The sequence below is a fragment of the Staurois parvus genome, unplaced genomic scaffold (genome assembly GCF_062004578.1).
Source record: "Staurois parvus isolate SC_StPar_1 unplaced genomic scaffold, SC_StPar_1.0 ptg000426l, whole genome shotgun sequence".
In the NCBI taxonomy this organism is placed as follows: Eukaryota; Metazoa; Chordata; class Amphibia; order Anura; family Ranidae; genus Staurois; species Staurois parvus.
The window spans coordinates 3096505-3122098 of record NW_028318222.1 but is presented as its reverse complement, the minus strand read 5'-3'; the positions used below and the strand labels follow the sequence as shown (position 1 = coordinate 3122098).

General features: G+C 40.0%; 1 protein-coding gene across 1 annotated transcript in view; it reads left to right on the top strand.

The window, feature by feature from the left end:
- Positions 1 to 25594, top strand: part of LOC149454481 (coiled-coil domain-containing protein 170-like) — a 72892-nt gene that overhangs the window by 14545 nt on the left and 32753 nt on the right. Inside the window, exons 3-5 of the mRNA XM_089687496.1 lie at positions 6825 to 6864; positions 16125 to 16238; positions 22085 to 22329. Of these exons, the coding sequence (XP_089543622.1) occupies positions 6825 to 6864; positions 16125 to 16238; positions 22085 to 22329 (399 nt within the window). The remainder of the gene's footprint in view (positions 1 to 6824; positions 6865 to 16124; positions 16239 to 22084; positions 22330 to 25594) is intronic.

Here is a 25594-nt window from a genome sequence, read left to right as displayed (position 1 = left end):
TTCTGCTACAAAACATATGCAATAAAAAATTTTTTTTAAATCTAATTTCTTTATGAATTTTGGGCAAAATGTATTCTGATACATGTCTTTGAAAAAAAATAAGTGTATATTGATTGGTTTGCTTGAAAGTCATAGTGCCTACAAACTATGGTATACATAATTTTTTTATATTACTAATGGCGGTGATCAGCGACTTTTAATGGGACTGCGATACTGCAGTGGCCAATCTGGTGGGGGAAGTGACTAACTGTCCCTTGAATTACCAGTGATATTATTACAGTGATCAGTAATAATATTATACACTGTTACTGTGCTAATGTCACTGAGGTTAAGGGGTTAACTATAATACCATATACATTGATGTACTGTAGTGAATACAGTGATCAGTAATCATACTATACACTGTCACTGTACTAATGTCACTGGGGGCAAAGGGTTAACATCCAGGGCGATCAAGGGGTTAAATGTGTGCCTAACAATGTTTACTAAGTGTAAAGTGTGCTGCTTTAAACAATGACCTCTTAGTAACACAGAAGTTTTCTCTGTACGGAACTCTGCCTTAATCATCAGAGCTCTGGGCTGTGATTGTACACAGTCAGTCGGTAGGTTCTGGCTGTGAATCATTGGCCAGGACTTGCTAACAGGCTCCCGCTGTGTACAATCACAGCGGATGCTGGTGAGTGGTGCTCATGCACCTCCCATCCAAACCTGGAAGCAGGCAGCGATGTACGGGTACGTCGCTTTGCTTGTGCGGGTCACCTGTCTGCAGTACGTTGTGGGCTAGCGGTCTGCAAGTGGTGAAGGAAACCTGACCATTACCCCTGCTATATGATCAGAAAGTGGATGTGGACTAGGGTTGCCACCTCATCTCTTTAAAACTGAACACATATGAATTACACAGGTTCTGTGGCTGATTAAAGTGGTAGTTAAATTCGCTCAGTGCCTTATCTGCATTAAATTAGCCTCAGAACATGTGTAATTCATATGTGTTTGGTTTTAAAGTGATGAGGTGACAACCCTAATGTGGACCCCTCTCCTATTAAGTTTAGGAGTGTCCAGTCAAGGGCACTGTTACTGCTTCATCAGTCTTGTGGAACAGTTTGGGGAAGACCCTTTGGTTGTTCCGCCATGAAGACAAAAGTTTGGTGTGGATGAACTTGAGTGGCCTACACAGAACTCTGACCTTTACCTTACTTAACACCTTTTGGATGAATTAGATCGCCAATAGTGAGCCAGGTCCTTTCATCCAACATCAGTACCTGACCTCACAAATGCTCCTAGAAGAGCAGAGACCCATGATTTTAAAATAGGAAATCCAACAATCTCAGGTGTATAGGTTTCAAAAACGTTTCGCCATATAAGAACATGCTAAGGGCAGTGAGGCTAATGGCTATATAGTTGAGTTCTTTGGGCTAGTTTACACTTGCATTAGCCCTCTGAAGAGCTATCCACAGTGGATGGCTTTTCAGAGAGCATTTGACACACTTTGTCACCTCCTCACTACCTGTTTTAACCCCCTAAAAGCCCGCGACACGGGTTAGCTGCGTACGGTAATATTCAATTGAATGGATAGCACCCACCAAATTATTATTATTATACAGGATTTATATACCGCCAACAGTTTGCTCAGCGCTTTACAATATAAAGGGAGACAATACAGCAACAATACAGTTCAATACAAGAGGGTTAGGAGGGCCCTGCTCCTTGGAGCTTACAATCTACCGTCTAAATGCAACAGGGGGTTTAATTCTTGCCACAAAGCATCACAGTCGTGACATATACACACCCCTGTCTGCTGCCTTTGCAGTTTAAGGGGGAGCAGTAAAACAAAGCTCAACCATACGCTTTTATCGCCATCCCAACTGCAAGTGCAAACAAATAAACAGTGGGGTCAAACTGACATTCATTTTTGACCATAATGATGAGAAAATTTGAAGAAGCAGGAGAGTAAACATATCCTGAACAAATTACTTTCTAACAGGGAATGTGTTTTTCATGTGAGAAAGTCCATTCCAAAATCGATTGTTAAATGCAAACATTTTGAAGTACTTTTGAACAACATTCATCATCGAACGCACTGAGATTTTCCATATTTATTTATTTCAGGTACTTGTATAGCGCAGACAATTTACGCAGCGCTTTACATATATATTGTACATTCACATCAGTCCCTAACCCTTAAGGGGCATACAATCTAAGGTCCCTAACTCACATTCATACATACACATACTAGGGCCAATTTAGACAGGAGCCAATTAACCGACCAGCATGTCTTTGGAGTGTGGGAGGAAACTGGAGTACCCGGAGGAACCCACGCAGGCACAGGGAGAACATGCAAACTCCAGGCAGGTGGTGCCGTGGTTGGGATATGAACCAATGACCCTAGTACTGCCAGGCGGAACCATTTAGCCATATGAATGTTTGTTCAAATATCTTCTAGTATATAGCCAGCTTAAGGTAGCCTTACTGCTTTTTTAATAAGGCAGTACCAGGACCAATGATGATGTGCAGTAAGGCAGGCCATACATTATACAGTTTTCTTTCCTTTCACCAAAGGTTAAAGGAAAGAAAATTACTTGATTTCCCATTCAACACAGTCAGTGTTGATCGGGAATCCCTCCCACACAGCTGTTATGTTCTGTCAGCAGGGAACCTTTCCCACCGGCAGAACACAATGATCTATAGCCACCGGTAGTGATTGCACCAAAGAATCTGACAGACTGGTTGTACTGAAGTCAATTGATAGATTGACTTCAGTACAATCAGCCTGCCCATAGATGGATGAAAATGTGGCCTGTTCTTGTTGAACCAGCTGAATTTTGATCCATCCATGGCTGGTTTAATGTGTTTCAGCTTACTAAAATAAAATCAAGGAACAATGAATTCTGGTTCTTATGGATTAATGACTTTGTATGTTAATCTTTTAAGTAAATTAATTCCTGTATGTTGTGTTTAAATACTGTAATAATCCGAATCATCTCTGATCACTCAGAATGAAAGAACAGCATTATGCAGCTTAATGACCCTGAAAGGGAAGAGATCACCCGTCTAACCGGCTCTGTGACTTATTTCTGGCAGACACATTTGTTTTGGTCAGAGGTTGTCCTGCTTTTCTAGGGACTTTGTAGGCACAGCAATAGTGAACAAAGGTTGTCAGGACAGCTGCTTACTGCAAGATATAAATGTACACACACTTCTATGCTTTAGATCAGATGGTGGCTGGATGGTGACAAACAAATTTTCAATTGTCAGCAAACCCAAACTGATAATTCAGTTTTGGATGGATGGCAGTGTTTTCAAATCCCTAGAAGGTCCTTTTTAACACAGGACTGCAAGAGGTTTCAGAAAGGGTGAATGGTTCAGTGGATAAGGCTAGCCATATACTAGTATAATTTTGTTTAAGAATTTTCGTTTTAAGGGCTTGTTCACACCAGAACGTGTGAGTGAAACCTGCATTCCGTGCATGTTTCCTGCACCACATTTAAGCTAAACTGGGTGTGTGATCTGCTGCAGTTGTCAATGTTTTCCCAACAACACCCCAAACGCAGATCGCAAACGCAGTGTGTTTGCCTGAAACAGATTGCATGGTACCGTAGTATCATGTGATCTAGTTGCATTGTGTTTTTTTAAAAGTTACTTTTGCTGCAATCCAGTGTGATTTCAGCCCAGGAATGGGCTGAAAATCGTACAACACTGAATTCCACAGGAATGTAGAATGTCATCCTGTGAAATTCAGGTGTGAACTGGCCTTAAGAACATTCATTTGGTCTTCTTAATATTATTGGGGACAAATCGACTTTCATCTTTGACTGCAGTGATGAGAAAATTAGAAGGAGCAAGATTGAGACTTTTTCTTGAATTACCACATTTCTAACTGCTAATGCACTATAAACAAGTTTTGTGTTTTAACCCCCTCAATACTAGCATGTTTCTTCATTTCCAAAAATGATGGCAAAAAATGAGATCACCTTGGAGACGTGGCAGTCAACTTTCTTGATATGGGGGGCACTCAAGTGCAGCCACCAATGTCACCAATGGGGCCTCACATAAAATTCAATGAATAGTCAGTGCCAGACTGCATTCACACAACATGATATAATCAAAGACTATGGGGATGATACAGGAGATGGTCAGAGATGTGGACATGATAAAAGATGGTTAGAGACTGCGGACATGGTACAACAGATGGTCAGAGACTGTGGACATGAAACAAGAGATGGTCAGAGACTGTGGACATGAAACAAGAGATGGTCGAAGACTGCGGACATGAAACAAGAGATGGTCAAAGACTGCGGACATGAAACAAGAGATGGTTGGAGACTGCGGACATGAAACAAGAGATGGTCGGAGACTGCGGACATGAAACGAGATGGTCGGAGACTGCGGACATGAAACAAGAGATGGTCAGAGACTGCGGACATGAAACAAGAGATGGTCGGAGACTGCGGACATGAAACAAGAGATGGTCAGAGACTGCGGACATGAAACAAGAAATGGTCAGAGACTGTACACATGATACAAGAGATATCAGAGACTGCGGACATGATATAAGAAATAGTCAGAGACTGTACACCTGATACAAGAGATGATCAGAGGCTGCAGACATGATACAAAAGGTTGTGAGAGACTGCAGACATGATACAAGAGATAGTCAGAGACTGTGTGTATGCTGCAGGAGATTTTCAGAGACTGGCCTAGTGGGCCAATGTTTGCAGTTTATAAATCTATTTTTTTTTCCTTTTGTAATAATATTCAATCAAAGTCGCAATATCTTGGGGGTAATTTAAGCATATATATGCCTTTGACCTTCATGCCATCCAATTTGCTTCCATAATAGGTGGCAAAGTGCTTGGCCAAAGGTTTTTCAGGATTTCTTTTCTCTTATTTCTTTCATATGTTCACCTATCCATGTTTTTAAATGTTGTGTAGTTTTCCCTTTTATAAAGCTTGTTACAGGGACAAGATAACATATAGATTACTCTGGTTGAAAAACAGTTAATTAGATATCGGATTTGATATTTTCTGTGACCTAGGGCATCATATAAAGTATCTGTATGGTCTACATATGAACACGTGGCATTTTCCACATGCAAACATCCTTTTTGAGGGGGTGTATTCAGTTAAACAAATGCTAAAATAGAGTTCAATGGAGAATCTGCTGAAATGCATGGTAGTGCGTGTTTGCCGCATTTTTGCCACGTTTTGCATTTTGCATTTTTATTTTGCCCAGCAAAAAAAAAAAAAAAAGCTGAACAAAACGTGGTAAAAAGGCATGTAGAAAAATGCAAAACGAACTGCAAAAAGCACTGCAAAACTGACAAAATGTAAACTGCATAGGTGTGAACGGAGCCTTTCAGCCTGGAGGATGTCCAGCATCATCTAGTCCTTTCCTTTGCAACCTGACTGCCCCTGGCCCACCACTTTCATTCACTGGATTTCAATTCATTTAATCATGGAGGCTCAGCATCACATGTGGGAATTGCTAGGACAGTTTGTATGCAAATGGAATCTGCCTAAGAACGCCCACTCCTCCGACTGACATCCACCTAAAAAGACATTTTGATATTTGCATAACTTCTTCAAAGATGCAGTTGAATGCTTGCTCAGAAAAATGTACAAATACACCGGTTTGTCGTGATTTACCGCGTTTTGCTGTGTTTTCCAGCATTAGACCATTTTTACAGCTAAAAAACTCCTCTAGAAACCTATGAGTTCTGGGTTTTTATCAAGCACAAAAACGCTGATTTCAGTCTATGTGTGACACATAGGATAACATGCTGGGGAGTGTACTGACTGTAGAAAAACATCAAAAGCCAAAAACAGCCGCTGTAAAAATGTCCCATGTGCATGAGGACTAGAGTGATGAAGGGTTAGAACACCCTTTTATGACATTCTGAGGTTGATTTACTAAAACTGGAGAGTGCAAAATCTGGTGCAGCTGTGCATAAAAACCAGTCAGCTTCCAGTTTCTTTTAGTCCAAGCTTAACTGAACAAGCTGAAGTTAGAAGCTGATTGGCTATCATGCACAGCTGCTCCAGAGTTTGCACTCTATAGTTTTAGTAAATCAACTCCGCTGTGTCCCTACTGTGGAGCTTCAATCCCGGTTTGTCCTGTTGACCATTGTCACCTTGCCAGAATGTGATGTAAAGTCCAATTTTACAGTTGCCTTCAGAACCAGAAGAGAGGAGAAATCTTCCAATGCAGACACCTGATCTGAAGACAACTGTCTAGTCTCTGTCCACACTAGAATGCGGTGCGGGAAACCAACGATCCCACACGGCGTTCAAATCACAATGCAAGCTAGTGTCAGTACAATGTTAGCGTAATCCCAAACGCAAGTCGCAAGTGCAGTGCATTTTCCTGTACCAGATCACAGTGTACAAAACAACCATGCAATTTAGTTGCAGTGCATCTCTAAAATTGGTGCATGCACTACTTTGGTGCGATGTGTTGCAATTTGAGCCCATTCAAAATGAATGGATTCAAATTACGCCGATCTAAACCGCATGTGAATTGCATGTGAATGCGGTGCGCTTCTTGTGCAATTTCCATGCAAATCATAGTGTGAACCCAGTAATGTCACCCCCTCACTATTGTGTCTCTGAAAAAAGTGAAGGGAAACCTTCCTAATGAGATGCAGCCAGTAAAAGATTAAAAAAAAATTAGATACATTTTATAATAGGAGGAAACGCTATTTCTGTTGCTGTACAATGAAAGCTCAGGTACTGTCAGGCTACGTGATAAGAACTACATTCTAACGAACAATTGCTGCACTGTGAACAGAATGTACACTTCGTAACTCATTGATTATGTTGTTTTGCAGACATTACTATGACCTACCTGATGGCCGGGGAGAAGCCAGAGTAAGTTATGGTTTGAATTTAACAAACATGTTTTAGTAAGTTCATGAAGGGTGAGCCTACATCATGTGGATAGTTCTGCAGATCTTTTATAATTTAATCATAAAGGGACAATCTGTGAAAATCCTACATTTTCTGTTTCAGTAGTTGCAGGATATTTGAATTAATGGCTGTAAGGGATTTCTGGGTTGTAATCTTGTAGTGTTTGAGATGTTTAAAGTGTATCTCTAAGCAAAATCTTTTTTTCTCTAGCACTGGGTACGGTAGGGAACAGTTATAGTCTGTCAAATTTGTATTGCTGTCTGTGTCTCTGTTGGGGAGATTCACTTCTTTAATTGTCCTGGTGACCATTGTCACCTTGAAAGAAAGTGAAGGAAAGTCCAGCATTTTAGGGTTGTCCCCAGAACGAGAGGTGAGGGGAAATCTTCCAATGAGCACACAAGTTCCAGGGACAACTGTCTGAACAAAAAAAGTGAGCCATGTATGGCCAGCTTTAGACAGTTGGCTGGATGAAAAGAAATGAGCCGATTTTCCCATCCACACAATTAAGGTGTGTGTCCTGTGCGTCCCGCTGTGCTCCAGACTTCTAATCAGGTCTGGAGCACAGTAGTAAGCATGTTAATTGACAACAGATCCGGCATGCCTTACTGCTTGAACCAACGGCCGTCAGTGAAAGATGTGGCCCAGCACCAAGCCTAAGAGCTGAATCGATCAACTTCTGGCCTCCTGCTACATAGTATTCCATAGAGAGTGCTGGCAGCAGGCCATGTAGACATAATGTAGAACAATGCTTGAGCACGTTGTTTACATCAGAGTGAAATAACCTCACAACACTTTCTGTTGGAATAGAATCTGGGGCAGAGCTAATGTAGCTTTGTTCAACCTCTCCCTGCAGCAGTAGATCACTGCTATAGTAATCTATTTCTGGCTAGTGGATCACTATCACATATGATCTTTTTGCTGCAGGGCAAGGGGGGCGGGATCAGGTCTCCAATAACCAGATCCATCACTCCCCCATAAAAAAAAAAATGATATATATTGTATGAATTCATAAAAGGTCCTTCTTAGTAATCCTAGGGTCACACCAATCATGTTTAATGTTTGGGGTTACAGTCCTGGCCAAATGTTTTGAGAATGACACAAATATTAATTTTCACAAAGTCTGCTGCTTCAGTTTTTGTAGATCTTTTTGTCAGATGTTACTATGGTATACTGAAGTATAATTACAAGCATTTCATAAGTATCAAAGGCTTTTATTAACAATTACATTACGTTTATGCAAAGAGTCAACATTTGCAGTGTTGACCCTTCTTTTTCAAGACCTCTGCAATTCACCCTGGGATGCTGTCAATCAACTTCTAGGCCATATCCTGACTGATGGAAGCCCATCAGATTGTTAGAATTGGTGAGATTCTTTTGTTAACCCACTTCTTGAGGATTGACCACAAGTTCTCAAAGGGATTAAGGTCTGGGGAGTTTCCTGGCCAAGGACCCAAAATTTTGATGTTTTGTTCCCCAAACCACTTAGTTATCACTTTTGCCTTCTGGCAAGGTGCTCCATAATGCTGGAAAAGGCATTGTTGCCACCAAACTGTTATTGTATGGTTGGTAGAAGTTGCTCTTGAAGGATATTTTTGTACCATTCTTTGTTCATGGCTGTGTTCTTATTCAAAATTGTGAGTGAGTCCACTCCCTTGCAACCGCACACATGAATTGTTTCAGGATGCTTTACTGTTGGCATGACACAGGACTGAAGGTAGCTCTCACCTTTTCTTCTCCAGACAAGGTTTTTCATGGATGCCTCAAGCAATCGAAAAGGGGATTCATCAGAGAAAATGAGTTTACCCCAGTCCTCAGCAGTCCACTCCCTGTACCTTTTACAGAATATCAGTCTGTCCCTGATGTTTTTTTTTTGGAGAAAAGTGGCTTCTTTGCTGCCCTTCTTGACACCAGGCCATCCTCCAAAAGTCTTCGCCTCACTGTGCATGCAGATGCACTCACATCTGCCTGCTGCCATTACTGAGTAAGCTCTGCACTGTTGGTGCCCCGGTCCTGCAGCTGAATCAAATTTAGGAGACAGTCCTGGCGCTTGCTAGACTTTCTTGGGTGCCCTGAAGCCTTTTTCAAAACAATTGATCCTCTCTCCTTGAAGTTCTGGATGATCTGATAAATGGTTGATCTAGGTGCAACCTTAGTAGCAGCAACATCCTTGCCTGTGACTCCCTTTTTGTGCAAAGCAATAATGAGTGCACATGTTTGCTTGCAGTTAATTAATATTTGTGTCATTCTCAAAACTTTTGGCCAGGGCTGTACACTTCCATTTCCTGCTTAAGCAAATGCAATATCATGCAGAAATGTAACAGAATACACATTAAAAATGAGATGAGACTTTTGAATTTTGAGCAGAACAGAAATAGTAGGGACGCCTTCCAAACTTGTTCTGGTGACAACTGGCTAAGAGAGGGTTTTTCTCACTTTGGAGAGACTTTTTCCCACTTCTTGATATATCTATGGGACAGGAAGTGAAAGCAAATCTCCCCAGTGAGATACTAACAGTAAAAATAAAACCCTAAAAATATCTACATATTGCACAAACTATCCATATTCACAAAGGTGAGTATGTGAATAAATAAATACATATAAATAAACAATTTGATAGTGCTCAAAAAGGTCCAGTTATTATATGTAACAAAAGTCCATCAAAATGATCCAAATGATCTCTGAAATGATCCCAATGTGCTCAATCCAATGTGCTCAACCCACAGCACAAGGTCCTCCACCACCATGCACTCACCAGAAGGCTGATGATCATTAGCCCATCACCCAATCATAAGGAACCTCCATAGATCACTCCTCAGTACAGCTGGAAATGCAACAAAATCCTAGGAGAAAGCACTCACCACACAGAGCCCCAGGAATAATATATAGTGTAGCATTTAATTTTTAAAAAGTCAATATTAAAAACAACTATGACATTCTTTCACAGGGAAACAAACAAACATTTGTGGGTGGACTTACTAAGATGGCCGTCGATCTAGACCTCAGGAATGGTGGCGTGATGTTAGCACATAAGGCTCAATCCAACGCATTTCATGCAAATACACGTCCTCAGGAATACACCTCTTTTTTTGGTCACTCCATGTCTAGTGCTAGCTGATCCAATCTCCAAGCGCTCGTTATTTTCTTTAGACTTTTTTAAAAGATAAAACCCTGGTAAGATTTTAGACCCCTGATGACCAACTGGCAGCATGCAGCCTTTTGTTAAATGGTATGAAGCCCTCGGACCTCACAAATTTGCAGTGGGAACATTGATTAGGGTAATAGAATTGGCCTCTACCAGTTTTGTATTGTCTTCTGCAGCAGCTCCCCAGCCAAAAATGTAGCATTTTCACACTTTCTGACCCTCAGTTCCTCTGACAGTCCTCTCATTCATTTCATATATTGAACATTATGTGCAGCCTTTTGGTGATGTTAGAGGCTGTATTTGAGGCCTCATTTAGTTCATAAGTTGAAAACCACTGGTTTGAACCATTCTTTGCACTATTCACAGCAAAAAACTAAAGAGAAAAAGCTCTATTCATGAAAGCTTTAAATGTCCCTGGTTATAAAGCTTATATTCCTGTTTACCTGGCCTACGCTCTGTCAAAGAGTTCCAGAAGACCAGAAAAGCTGGTAGAATTTTGAATAAAAATTCTTAGGAAAAGAATGTTCTAGGGAAGTTTGTTTTGTTTTTCTGATCATTAGTGGGGTCAAATTTAAAGTTTGTTTTCAAACACAGTGATGAGAAAGTTTGAAGGAGCAGTATGGAAAATGTTTCTCAAATGAATACATTTCCAACAGCGTGTGTTCTGAGATTTTTGTACAAATTTTCTAAGAATTTTCATTTGAAATTCTATAAATCTATGGCCTGTTTTAAGCATTTGTAAGAACATTTGTATGAAATTCATAGTACACTTGGGGGTTTATTTACTAAAGCTGGAGAGTCCAAAATCAGACTCCCTTCTGCATAGAAACCAATCAGCTTCTAAGCTCAGCTTGTTCAATGAAGCTTTGGCAATGAAACCTGGAAGCTGATTGGTTTCTATGCAGAAGGGAGTCTGTTTTTGGACTCTCCAGCTTTAGTAAATAAACCCCTTGATGTCTGGGCAAATGTTCAGAAGTACCTAAACATTTAATTTGCACTTAACATTCAATATTGAACCTAATGGACTTTCCTGAAGGAAAACTATTTACGCTGACAAATCTATCTTGCTCCTTCAATCTTTTTTCCTCAACGCTGTTGAAAGAAGAGACTGATTTGACCCACTAAAGATTACAAAATGGAACAAACATTTTTAAAGTAAAACTAGCGGCAAAACCTTTTTTTTTTCATTTTGGATAGAGTAAGGAAGGATTATAATTATTATTGGTGTGATTTCTCTTCACTTCCTATCCCATAACTAAAGTGGAAGTGAGAGGAAATCCCTACAAATTAAGGGAATTTCTTGGGGTCACTAGAACTAGTGTCCCCATTGGAAGATTTCCACTCTTACTTTTTTGGGGACAACCCAAAATGTGGGATTTTCTTTTACATTTCACTTTCAATGATAATGGTAAACAGGACAAATAGGGAAGGGAGTACAGATAGCAATAGAAACTGACAAACATTCTAATCCTTCTCCAAGAAAAAGTATTGCCTTCTGGAAGATTTACCACTCTTCATGACCTGGCCATTTTTTGCTGTACGGCACTGCACTACTTTACCAGACAATTGCGCGGTTATGCAACACTGTACACAAATGAAATTGATATACTTCTTTTCACACAAATAGAACTTTCTTTTTGTGGTATTTGATCACCACTGGACTTTTTTATTTTTGAAAAAGGAAATAATACTTTATACTTTTGCTATAAAATATATCCCATAAAAAAATTTAAAAATCTAATTTCTTCATAAATGTAATCCAAAATGTATTCTGCCTTTGTTTATTCATGTCTTTGTTAAAAAAAAAAAAGTGTTTATTTGTTTGCGTGAAAATTATAGCAGTACACGAACTATCAAACTCTGACCATTGCAACCATGGCAGACTGATGTCACCAGAAATCTTAAGAGACATAGCCATGCACTGGAGCGATTGTGGGATAAAACCGAATCCCAGCAAGCATTCACCCTATATAAATCTACCTTCTTAAAATACAATTCCTCCCTCCATGCTGCCAAACAAGCCTACTTTTTCACTCTTATTAATACCTTGTTACCCAGACCTCGTCATCTCTTCTCTAACTCTCTACTTTCTCCACCACCACCTCCACCCAGTAACTCACTCACTGCTCATGAGATTGACAATCATTTAAAAACAAGATTGATGCAATTCGTGCTTTGCAGGGAGACAAAAAACAGCACATCCCCACTGTAAGTAGAGAGATCTGTGTTGTTTGCCAACACAGATCTCTCTCCTGTCATTAGCTCTGACAATTGGCAGGTCCGGCTGTGAATCATTGGCTGGGACCTGCTGATTGGCATGTCAGGGAGCCCGTGACAATGTAGGTAGGCTGGTGCACGTGCCCCCTACCCAGAAAAACAAAATCACGTATATATATGTGATTTTGCACAGCTGGCCCTTACTGTAGCAGTACAGCACAGTGCAGCCCTGACCCTCCTTTTCTCAAGTCCCCCGCCAGCGATCTTGGCTCCTCCTCCTCTTCGTGTGTCCCCATAGCAAATGGCTGCTATGGGGACACATGGTGTCCACGTGTCTCTCCATAGAGACACACAGCGGGACTTGGCCCTGCCCCCACTTCCTCACTGAATCTAAATGACAGCAAAGGCTCCTGTTGCTACTCGAGTCTATATGAAGAGGAAGAGAGAAGAGGAAAGATGTAGCCTTGCACAGCGCTGGACCTATTCTCCCCTCTCTTCCTCTTCATACAGGGAAGGGGGAGGACATAGAAATAAAAAAAATGTTTTTTTACCTTTAGTATCAGTTTAAGCATGCAGGCAAGAGGGTGTTCTTAGCTGAGAAAGCCTCTCCTCCAGATGAAATGAAAAAAAAAATGCCCATGAAGACTCCAGGAATGTATGACATAATTTTGGCCTACGCCAGGAACCAGGATGCAACTATAGAAGTGTAAAAAAAAAGTTTAAAAAAGTAAATACATACTTTACGATCTATTTACTAGTGCTAGTAGCATAAGGATAAAAATAATTTCATGTTGATTGAAAGCGTTTAGTTCCACTTTAAGCCATATGTGCTGTCAAGATTTCACCACTAGAGGGCGCTCTTGTAATACATATAAAAGCTATCTAAAAATTAAACTACAAATGAAATATGGAGCGCTCACAGTTCAGGGTTGCAGCGCAGCCACTATGTCCAGTAGTTAAGTCTGGTGGATTATTACAAAATAAAAAAATATATATTGTGCCCACTTATTTATGCAAGTGTAAATTAAATTTAACATGACCATAATTTTTATTTTTATGTGTTCCAATGCGGAAAGAGAAAAATCACCAAAGATGTTTCATGGTTGTCTGAGCCAGCTGAGTGTTCGCTGGCCTGGGTACAGATAGCTGAGTGGTATATGACTATGGAGTGTCAGGGATCTACCCAAAGCTGCTATGTTGAGTTATGTACTTTTCAGTGGAAGTCTGTGAAGACCTGTTCTTGGAATTATTCAGTGTACCCCAGGAGACATTTTTTTCTGAAAAACATGACTTATCCCATTCTGAAGCCTGTTTTGTACTTTTTTTCTTTTTTTTTTTTACTTTGCTGTATGGTCTTCTCACATGTTAAATCTCTCTGTTAGTATTATCTCACTGTTAGCTGCATGAATGAGGACAGTTAGGGATAAAGTAACCCATACAGTAACTGATACTGACCGTTACTGGTGTAGAGCCACATTACAGTAATAGTGACCAGTAAAGTATTACAAATTAGCAAGGATGATGACAATGTTATCTAGAGTAAAAAAAGAAGGATTTTATTATCCACTTGAAGGGAATTAAAATCATTGTTCATAGTCATATGTCCAATGTAAACAAAGGAAAAGGTGGGAGGTAAAGCCCAAATGTGTGAATGTGGTCAATAAAATTGGCTTACTGCCGAGGAAACCGGTACATCCAGACCAGGGTGCAGGAGGCGGTGGAGAGGAATCCTGTGGGCTGCTCTGCTGGAAGATAGGTCTCCAACTGTGAGAAGGTACCACTCACAGAACAAGATGCTGCTTCGGATGTCCCAGAACTCACGCACCGGAAGTGACGTCAGCGTGCGCTGGAAGTGACGTCAGTGAAGCACAGAAACCGGCAGATGGACGCTGATGGATGGACAGAGAAACCAAAGTGCCTGGGGTGGATCACAACAAGACCTAGTTGCTATGATGATGCGTTTCGCACATATATGTGCTTTGTCAAAGTCATTAAGCAACCAGGGAGGACTGAGGTTATAAAGGAGACAGTGGGGCGGTACTATGTCAGGTCCAGTTAGCAGTTAACGGGACCTACCATGCAATAGGAAGAAGGGTCAGCCGCACACCAGAGGATAGATGAATATAGTGTGTATTTTTTGATCCATAGGACTCACAAAACACCAGGAAATGAATACAGGACTTGTTAACATGTTTCACACAATCTTGTGTTAAATCATACTTTGGCTATGATTAAGCACGAGATCATGTGAAACGCGTTAACAAGTCCTGTATTTCTGTCTTGGTGTTTTGTGTGTCCTATGGATCAATAAATACACACTATATTCATCTATCTTCCGGTGTGCGGCTGACCCTTCTTCCTATTGCATCGTGTTTGTTGCCGAGCCACAGCCTGCACCTGTTGTGGATTGATCTGGATTGTTTGCCTGAGCAGTATACCTTTTGTTGTTTGAAAGGGACCTACCCTCAATATGAATCAAGCCCATTTGTAAGCCAATTTTACAAACCGTCACCAACATGCTATAAATATTTATCCAACGATTCATAAAATATTTCTATCACAACAAAAAAGTAAACAAAGATATTTGAAAACTAATTGGTGTGTCATCATTTCAGAAATAAAATATCCGTATAATTCTGTGAACAAACTGGTCAAAGACATATAAGAATTATTGATTATACCCAATTAGTGAATTCTTAATAATAACAAGTTGTACATACTGAAACACATACAAGAACTTATATTATGCAATGTACTTCAGGGTCCTCTTTCAACCCATCTGGTGTCATGGTGCCTAATTTAAATAGCCAAAAGATTTCCCTTCTACATAGAAGGGACAACCTTTCATTAACAGTTAAAGCTCTATCATCAATACCTTCTATCACTAAAACTTCCATTTTCTTAAAATCTTTGTTATGGTATTGGAGAAAATGACGAGGGATGCTATGTTGGTTGTCACCTTCCGTAATGAGTTGGCGATGCTCGCCGACCCGGTTTACTTAGCATATGTTTAGTGCGACCAACATATAACAGTGTAACAAAGTAACCCATATAGGGTGCAAATGACCATAGAAAATCAAAGCACAATAAATAGGCTATATGCATAAACAGATTTGTTCTTAAAAGAAAATTCCAGGTTTACTTTCAATTTAAATAGTTATTTTGGTCCAGGCTGGCCCAAACAAATTATTTCCGTTACAGGAAAGTCTGGCCACTGGGGCTGCTGTAATAGAATATAGTATCAATAAAAGGCTTCCTCTGATTGGCCAAGATCAAGAGGCGGTCAGATGACATCTGCACGATCTCCACTTCGGCCAATTAAAGGAATTCTTGTATTCACTAATAAAAATGAAAGGCGTTTTATGAGTTTTGGCGATGCAATAAGACCGACTTGATCTATATGCAGAAGCAGACGGGAAGTGACTTGTACTGCTGCCAGAACACAGCGCCACTTGCTGTATGTAGCTAATAGCAATAAAGTATATTGCAACAGCCCCACTGGCTAGTCTGTTCTGTAATGGAAATAATTTGTTTTGGACAGCTTGGCCTAAACTAACAATTTAAAGTGAAAAAAAAAAAGAAGCTGACAGGTGTGATTTTTATGACAGAAGGGGCTCTATTGGTCTCTTCTGTCGTAAATGCTTTTCTCTGCCTGTTAGCATTAATGTACACCGAGCCACACATTCATGTGTCTCCTGTGTGCATGCACGCAGAGTAAGCGAATAAGGAAGATTTTATGGTTTTAGTTCACAGATCCTTACTCAACCAACAGTAGAAATTCCTAGTTTCTCCTGAGTAGATATTTGAGAAAGCTGCTAAGTACTACATAGAAACTTAACTAGAAAACCATTTTTTCTTTCAGACTTCTTATAATGCCAGGATTAAAGACCAGTTTGTGAATTACAAGATTATGGCCGAAGCTGCACAGAGTGAACATGCTGCATTGCTGGTGAAGAATACAAGCTTACTTGCTGAGGTAAGGTACATATAGGTATCACTAAATGAGAGCAAGCAATACATGTAAAGGATTTGTTGCATCCCAAAGAGATATTTCCATTTTAAATGTAATAAATAATATGCTATCTTCTATATCACTTTATAAGCTTTAAAGAAGTATTAAACCCAAAAGCATACATTTTTTTATATTGTGGCTTACCAGCTCTCAGATGCAGTGGCTGCATTAGGTTTCTTTTTTTTTTTTAATTAGTTTTCTTTTTTAAACATCTACTACCAGCATGCCTCAGTTTCTTGCTAGTATCCTAGTAGGATAGTTATTTATTCTTTAGCTCTACTGTGTGAAAGACTGACCTAATTTTTGCTAGCACATTTTTTTTTCTTTTCACTTGTTTTTCTCCTTAAATGAGATTCTTCTGTACATCACTGGCCTCTTCAGCTGCAGCTATCCAGCAAGGCCATCCCCATCCTGATATTTGGAATGCTGTGTCCTGACTCATCTGGATGCCTTTCAAATTTCCCATTTCCTGGCAGTTTTAGACCACAGAAGGACTAGGAACTGACATCTCTTATGTAAGAAGTTTTTGATCCTTCCAGGGACAACTTCTCTTTGGCTTAACTCTTGATATATTTGTCAAGAATGCTAATGGTGGCAAGAGCACCCATCTTCCATATAGGCAAAAACCTATCGAGCAGCCTGCAAAGTCTTTCTCCCCTCTGACTGTTAAATGTTTCTTTCATTCTACCACACCCTTGACATCCTGTTTAGACCCTCCAAGATTGGTTCTCAGTCCACCTGTAAGGTTTGGCACTGTGAGCCTGTCAAATCCTCAGACAAGCTACACCCACTTTTCAGAGTGTGAGGGGGATGTTTGTTAACCTTTGTGGATGCTTGGACAGCTTGCTTCTCCAGCACTTGGGTTCATGAGGTAGTATCCCAGGACTACAAACTAGAATTGTTTCTCAATTTCTCACCTCCAATCATGCTCAGATTAACAGATCTACAGTGAACCATCTCGGATCTTCTGGCCCAAGGTGTCACTCCAACCTCTTCACCTGTGCTTTTGTGGCATCCCCATTGTTGGATACTTGGACAACCCCCTGTTAAGTGCGGGCTCTGTCGGACAACATGGCTTTGACTGTCCCAATGTTACAGCTGGTGGATTTTGAACCTTCAGGACTTGTTGCTGGAACCAACTCATTGTTTGCAGTATCTGGGTCTAGTCCTGGACATAGCTGAGGCCAGAGTTCTTCTTCAACAGGAAATTTAGATTCTCTGATCTTAGATTCAAGCTCTTGAGTCAAGCTGTCGTCCAACTCTTTGCTTTTGCACAAGCATTTTGTTATCGCCTCCTTCAAGGCAGTCCCATTTACTGAGTTTCACTTCAAACCTCTGTAATGCAACATTCTATCATTGTGGGATGTTAGCCAGATCCCGGGACAGCCCTGTTTGGAAGGCAATGAGTAAAAAGTTGTCCCTGTCTTGGTGGCTCAGGATTCCAGCTCTGATGCTGGGTAAACCTTACCACCTGTTGGAGTATCCTCATGATGAATGCCTCAAGTCCAGTGCACTCTGTCTGTGTAGGGCACGTGGTTATCATCAAAAATCTAATTTCTCAATCAACATGCTGGAACATCAGGCAATTTTACTTTCTCTGCAGCACTGAACTATCCTACTGGAAGGTCATCTGATCCTGATGCAGTCAGAAAACACCATAGCAGTGGCGAATATCAGCCATCATAGAGGAACGAGAAGTCTTGTGGCAAGAAAGGTAGATCCGATTCTGTCCAGGACAGAAGTTTGTGGTCTAGACTTGTCTACCATGTACATTTTAGGCATAGAAAAGTGTCAGGCAGACTTCCTCAGCCAGCAACACCTAGACCCAGGATCTGGTCCCCTGTAAGTTAATGTCATAATGTATTAGTATGCATTATATACTAGCACATTATGAAAGACGTCCCTTAAAACTAAGCCCTTAAGCAGTGCATGGCCATTGCTGACAAGGCTTCCATCTTCACGCAGTGTTCTTTCTGGCTTCAAAGGCTCCTGCCTTTTGAATGGCTGAGCCGCAATGAGGTCACTCCTGCGCATGCGAGTCACAATTGCGGCACAGTGCTCTGTAGGGACAGCACATGGACTGGTGACATCACTGACTGCAGAAATGGTGAATATCCCTTGTTACTACAGGTAAGCTTTACTGTGAGTTTACCTGTAGGTTCTATGTCTCCCAGCTGTATCTCTAAATGTGTTATTCTTATGATGGGGAAAGCTAGGCAGGCTACTTCCTGCAAGATTTAGCATCTGACATCACATCCAGGCAGGCTCAGGGCTTTTTGATGTCTACACAAAGTAGGATTTAACAGGTAAATAGCATGCATAAAATATGTTAAATTCACGTATAATCTTATGAGATGATTTTGCTGAAATGAATGGTCTAGTGACATTGTCTTTTTAAAAGAACCTTTTAAGAAAAATATGTAGGCCTTTTGAGAATACTTGTTCTGAGTCTAAATATTTAAAGTACTAAAGCCAGGCAACTAGCATTTTAGGAGGAGACCAGAAATGTCAGCCTCCATATCTCTCTTTTAAGTTTTGCAGCAGTCAGTTTAATTGCTGAAATAGGCATGGTCGGGTGAATATCTATGTTTCTGAAAAATGTGCAAATCATGGAGATGGCTTTATGTTACGTGCAGAGTTTGTTATCCAATTGGGATAGTGCTGCTTATAATAGGAGCAGTTTCAAACAACACAATGTACCTGACCTTTTACTAGTCCCAAAACAGAGCCTCTTCTACTGTGTCAAGTGAGATCAATGTGTCATCTTTACTTCCTTTCATCATGTAATGGGTTCTGTAAGCCCACCCCACCCCACCCAAATCAACAATGTAACATTTGACACTGGTCTAAGATTGTTAATATTTCATCTCCTTTTTCACTCAAGTTTATTAAATAAATCTTTCGCCGGTAATAAGATTTTGTTGGCTTCTATAACTTTGAATCAGTAAAATTTGTGCATGGTGGAAACCACAACTGTGTTTTGCTGTAAAAGCCATAAGAAAATGGACAGGGATATATCACTAAAAACATTTCTTAAATGATATTAATGAATGTACAGCTATTTATTGCAGATAGAACTCCTTGATAAATGTGTGCTTGTAGTGGTCTCCTTTCCACCATACTCCATTGCTTTTACTCATTGTGCTGGTCTCCTAATTCTAGTCATTTTGCTGTGCACTACTTACAGTAAAGCTTGAATATCATCCAATTCATGCTGGTTTGGCCAGAATTCAAACAGTGTATGTCCCTGTCGCACTGTTCTGTTTCATAGATAATCGTTCAATCAACTTTTGTGGAGGAGCCTGCTGGAAATTTGTGGCCAAACAGCTCCTGCATCCAATCAGATGTAGGCACTGGTCGAGTATTCTGACTGCCGGCGGAGCCAGCTCTTGGAATACAATAGCCTGTCAGGAGAGATTCACCCATACATGCTATTAGTGGATCGTGGAATCTGTTAGATTTCTTTTCTTCAGCTCACAGGTTGACCAGTTTTGGACCAGATGTAAGAAACTTACAAAAAAAGCTGAAGTTTCATCTGGTTATATTTTGCATCATCAACATGCTAATAAAGCCTTAAAGTATAACTAAAGGCAAAACATTTTTTAGCTTTTGGATAGAGTGGAGAGGGATTAAAACACCTGTCAGGTTTTTACTGTTGTCTGTACCCCCATTAGGGAGATGTCCTGTTCACCATTACCATTGAAAGTGAAAGAAAACACCCCAGAAAAGTAATAGTGGGGAAACCTTCCAATGAGAACACTAGTTCTAGTAAGCTGAGGGTCCCCAAGGAATTCTCTTAATTTGCAGGGATTTCCTCTCACTTTCGGTTTGGCTATGGGACAGGAAGTGAAGGGAAATCTTCACAGTGAGACACAAATGGCAAAAAAAAAATCTGACAGGAATTATAACCCTCCTTTGCTCTATCCAAAATGAAAAAAAAAGTTTTGCATATAGTAGGGATGCACCAATACTGGTATAGGTACCAATACCGAGTATTTTCACAAGTACCTGTACTCGTGAAAATACTCCCAATACCTTAGCCGATACTTTTTGGTGTGATTTGCAAAAATGGACGCAAATTGCACCACAAAGATTAGCATGCGTTTTGAACTGGAATGCGATTCCTGTCCAAATCACATGTGTTTTTCTCACTGCTTCTGTGTGAACCCAGGCTTGTCATAGCCCGGGTTCACACAGGAGTGGTGTGGAAATCTCCCTGCAGGCATACTTTGCTGAGTGTCAGTGGTAGGAGAGGAGCGAAAGCAACAGTGATTTGAAATCCCAGCCGCTTTCTTTCCTCTCCTTACAGCGATGAAAGCTCAGGCTATACAGCATTTGATTGGTCAGCAGCTACTCGGTATCAGCGATTACTTGAGTACTTGATTGAAAAGTATCAGTATGTCACGAGAGTCACATGTAGTCTCAATCGGTATGACAGACTGACAACGCAAGAGTATCACTGGTTTACCTTATATCAAGAAGTGCCTGAACAAAGACTTCCTAGCAGGATCACCATGTATTTTTAAATAAAAGTTGCAGATTTAAAAATATTGATTGTTCCTACAGTACATTAATGGGAAAATTTACATAAAATGTAAGAGTTTACATATACAGTACATTAAATTGCTAAAAATGCTACTTGAGTCAAAAGAAGTCCTTCAGAAACTCAATAACATTTCAGTGACATTTTGCATGCAACACAATTTGACAGAAATCAGGCTAAAGCAGGCCATAGGCGGGGCGAAAACCGCACGTTTTTTTTAAAAAAAAACTAAAAATCGGCCGACATTACCACCATTGGTAAAAAAAAATCGGCTGATTTTCTTCCCGTCTATGGCCGGCAAATATAATAACGGTGTCCCTGCAGAGCGTTCCACTATTATATTTGACATTTAAAAGTATAGCAAAGTTGCAACATTGTATCTATTTGTATCCATTTCGGATACAGATGTTTCTAGTCGGATACAAATAGATACAATGTTGCAACCGCGATACTTTTAAATGTCAAATATAATAGCGGAGCTCTCTGCAGGGACACTCCGCTATTATTTTTGACATTTAAAAGTATTACGGTTGCAACATTGTATCTATTTGTATCCGAAATGGATACAAATAGATACAGATGTTCTTCTTTTTCTTTGTCTTCATCTTCTTCTTTTTCTTCTTTTCCTTCTTCTTGCAGGTCACGGCTCATGCGCATTTTTTTTAATCGATAAAAAGATCAGCCGATTTGCCCCACATTGCTGTGAAAATCGGCCGATCGACAAAATCGGCCATTTTTTTCCCAACATAACCGATTAAAAAAAATGTGTCAAAATCACGAAAAGGGCCCGACAAATTCACCCACTATTGATCCGAAAATCGGCCGATTATTCTTTTGGATGAATTTTCAGCCGATTTTCGACCCATCTATGGCCTGCATAACTCTCTTTTAGCAAAGTATATGTGACAGTTTTCCTGTGTATTTGTGACCCCTGGGTCTGGAATGAAAGATTTGAAGAGGAGACAGATTTTTACTCCAAACAAGTGCACAATAAAGAAGTGGTCAGCGGTTGCTTTTAATCTGTCATAGTGCTATTTAAAGAAGCAACAAAGACTACAAAGCTTTATCATGATCTTGATCTTGGGGTGCTTGCTCTTCAATTGAAATGCTCAGTTTATTCATCAATGTAAAAATGCTGACTGTTGGTATAAGAGTGGCTTAACCCCTTATTATGCCATTCACCTTCTCTACTTTGTGTAGGTGACTTGTACAGTTTACAGTACATCATGTACAGTATGACAACTGTGTACGATTGTGTTCTATTTAGGTATCTGATCTCAAGGATAAATTGTCTGCCAAAGACATCTTCCTGAAAGAACTTAGAGAAGAATTGGAAGTCTTCAAGGAGAAGAATGCTCTTCAGGCTTCTAAGATCAAATCCCTGAAAGACCACATAAAGGAACTGAGTCATGTGACCAGTGGAAAGGCTGAAGCAAATGCTGAGATATATTCTTTGAAGAGACAGAATAAGGAGCTAAATGAAAGGATACCTGAACTGGAAAATAGAGTAAGGTGGGTAGAAATTTAACAGACAAATGCACCCAAAAGTGGATCCTTTGGTTTTGAATGGCTGTTGGTAAGTTTATTAGGTAGTTTGTTCTTAATATGTCTTAAGGATTACAATGGTAATGGTGCAGGGACCAAGATAAAACCAAGCATGGGAGTCTCATTCTTCCTGCTGCATTCTCTGCAATGGAAAACAAATAAGAGAATGAAATCTTTAAACAGGTGCAAGGTGCTGGGATGTCTGATATGGGAGTTCCCCATCTCACCTCTTTTATTTCTGTTCGAACTGAGTCATGAGTGCTTTGGTCTTTTGCAGAAAGGGTCCTAGGCCAGAGGAGTAGGACATTAAAAATGCCATCCAAAATTACTTTGCAATGCCACAGCTTTCACCGCTTATTATGCCACCTTTCCCTATTCATGCTTTATATAAATAATCTGATATCAAATATAAATCATCTTAGAAACAAAACTCGGCCTAAACCGATAGTTTTAAAAAAAATGTGATCTTAAACACTCAGAATTGTAATTTCTTAAATATGATGGCCTTACATAAAGCTGAACTACAACTGATTTAAAACAAACACTAGTTACAGCAATTAAATGAAAATAAATAAATGAAAATAAAGGAATGTAAGTTTAAAGCCTCAGTTTACCTAAAAATAAGAAACCAGGAAAAGGTATTTTACTTGACTTCAATGAGATGTGTCCCTTATGGTGCTGTGTCTTCCTTTTGCCTAAATCGTCTTCCTCTGGTGCCCCCCCTTCTCCCACAAATGTACATAATCTCCCTGTATCATGGGGCTAATAGAACTAAGGGGCTGTGACAGGCTCTCCTCAAGAGTGTCTGACTATGCCCAGCTGCTCCATTCATAGAAGCTGTACTTCAACTCTTCCAACTTCCATGAATGAAACAAGATCTATGAATGGAGGGAGATAATTGATAGGTCCACCCCTTCATTCAAAAATACTATTTCATTCATAAAAACTGTTGTGACAGATTCTATGAATGGAGAAGCTGGGCAGAAAGAGCTGACATAGTCGGGCATTCTCGATGTGTGCCTGTGTCAACATCTTTTATTAACCCTGCCACAATATAAGATTGCAGCAGCGGGGGTGGGAGACATTGGAGAAGAAAGCAGCACAAGGGACACGTCTTACTGAAGGTAAGTCATGTCTCTTGTGCTGATTTTTTAAATGTATTTATTTTTTTGTTTTAGGTAAACTTAGGTTTTAAATGCAGCCTGTGTAAGTGCCTGAATTTGTCTTGGTTTCGGACTTTTTGTAATCCCCTGTACAGCAACACTCAGGGAGAAGGAGGAATGGTACTAGGAGCCAATCAGGTGTGCAGCATCCAATGTGCTGACATAGAACCTGCTGACAGGAGGAGAGAGCAGAGGGGTGGGGCACTACTGCTTAGTCACTGTTAAGTGACCAGCTGGGGATGGGGAAGTTAACAAGCATTATTGCTTAACTGCAGCAGTATAAAATTAGGTAAACAACCTGGCTATAATCAGACAAAGTTGTACAAATCTCAGGACTGGATGGGCAGAAATAAAAAACAAAACAAAAACATTGCCAGGTAGAAGAGCTCCCCCATTTACAGTTGTGCTCAAAGGTTTGCATACCCTTGGAGTATTGGTATTATACAGTATGTACCATTTTTACAAAAATACATGTGTGAGCAGGCAAAACACATTTCCAGGGATTCATATTTAACTGTAGGTCATAACAGAATGGCACAAAACATGGAAACAAGTAAACAAATGAAATGACCCCTGGTCAAAAGTCTGCACACCCTTGGTTCTTAATACAGTGTGTTGCCCCCTTTAGCATTAATGAGAGCGTGCAGTCTTTTGTAATAGTTGTCTATGAGGCCCTGAGTTCTTGTTGGTGATATAGCTGCCCATACATCTTGGCAAAATGCCTCCAGGTCATGCAAAGTCTTTGTTCATCTTGCATGAACCCCACGTTTGAAATATACCCTGAGTGGCTCGACATTATTAAGATCAGGAGACTGTGATGGCTACTCCAGAACCTTCACCTTCTTTCTGCTTTAACCACTGGAGGGTCAACTTGGCCTTGTGCTTAGAGCCATTGTCGTGACGGAAAATCCAAGAGCATCCCATGCACAGCTTTCGTGCAGCAGAATGCTAATTGTCTGCCAGTATTTTCTGATAGCATGCTGCATTCACTTTGCCATCAATTTTCACAAGATTCCCTGTGCCTTTAGAGCTCACTCCCCCCCCCCCCCCAAAAAAAAAAAACATCAGTGAGCCATCACCACACATCACAATAGGATGGTATTCTTGTCGCTATAGTACTTGTTGACCTCTCTCCAAACATATCGTTTATGGTTGTGACCATAAAGCTGTATTTTGGTTTCGTCACTCCAGATTGCAGTGTGCCAGTAGCTGTGAGGCATGTCAAGATGTTGTGGGCATATTGCAACCATGCTTTATTGTGGCATTGGTGTAGTGGCTTGGTATCAAGAGATCCCTGAATTTTCCACATTTTAATATGTGATTGAACAGTACTGACTGGCATATTCAAGGCTTTAGATATATTTTTATAACCTTTTCTATCTTTGTAAAGTTCCATTACCTTGTTATGCAGGTCTTTTGACATTTCTTTTCTGCTCCCTCAGTATCTAGCCTGCTCAATGCATCCACGTCAGAGCTAACAAACTCATTCACTATTTATACACAGACAATAATTGCAATTTAAAAAGCCACAGATGTGGGAAATTAACCTTTAATTGCCATTTTAACCCATGTTTGTCACTTTGTGTGTCTGTACTAAGGCCAAACATTCTAGGGTATGTAAACTTTTGATCATGGCCATTTGGGTGATTCCCGTTATCGTTATGATTTAAAAAGGAGACAAACAACTATGTGATAAATAATGGCTTCATATGATCATGATCTTTAAATAAAAGACATTATTTTTGGAATGATCAATCATATTTTCAATATCAATGCCAAAATTTCATCATTTTGAGCAAACTTTTGAACACAACTGTATATTTCAGCTGTGCGTTTAGCAGTTCAGCTTCCAAATCAAATATGGCTCTTTGCGTTAAATGAAATAAATAAGATTACAATATAGATAAAGTATACAATGTTCTAAAAGAATATTGTCCATGGAAAGTATAATTTTATTGTTGATTGATTATCTTAAATCTATTAAAGAAGAAATTTGCTTCATGTGCAGGAACACGGACACTTAGTCATTAGTTAAAAAAAAAAAAATTCCTTGTGGTTTGACTTTGACC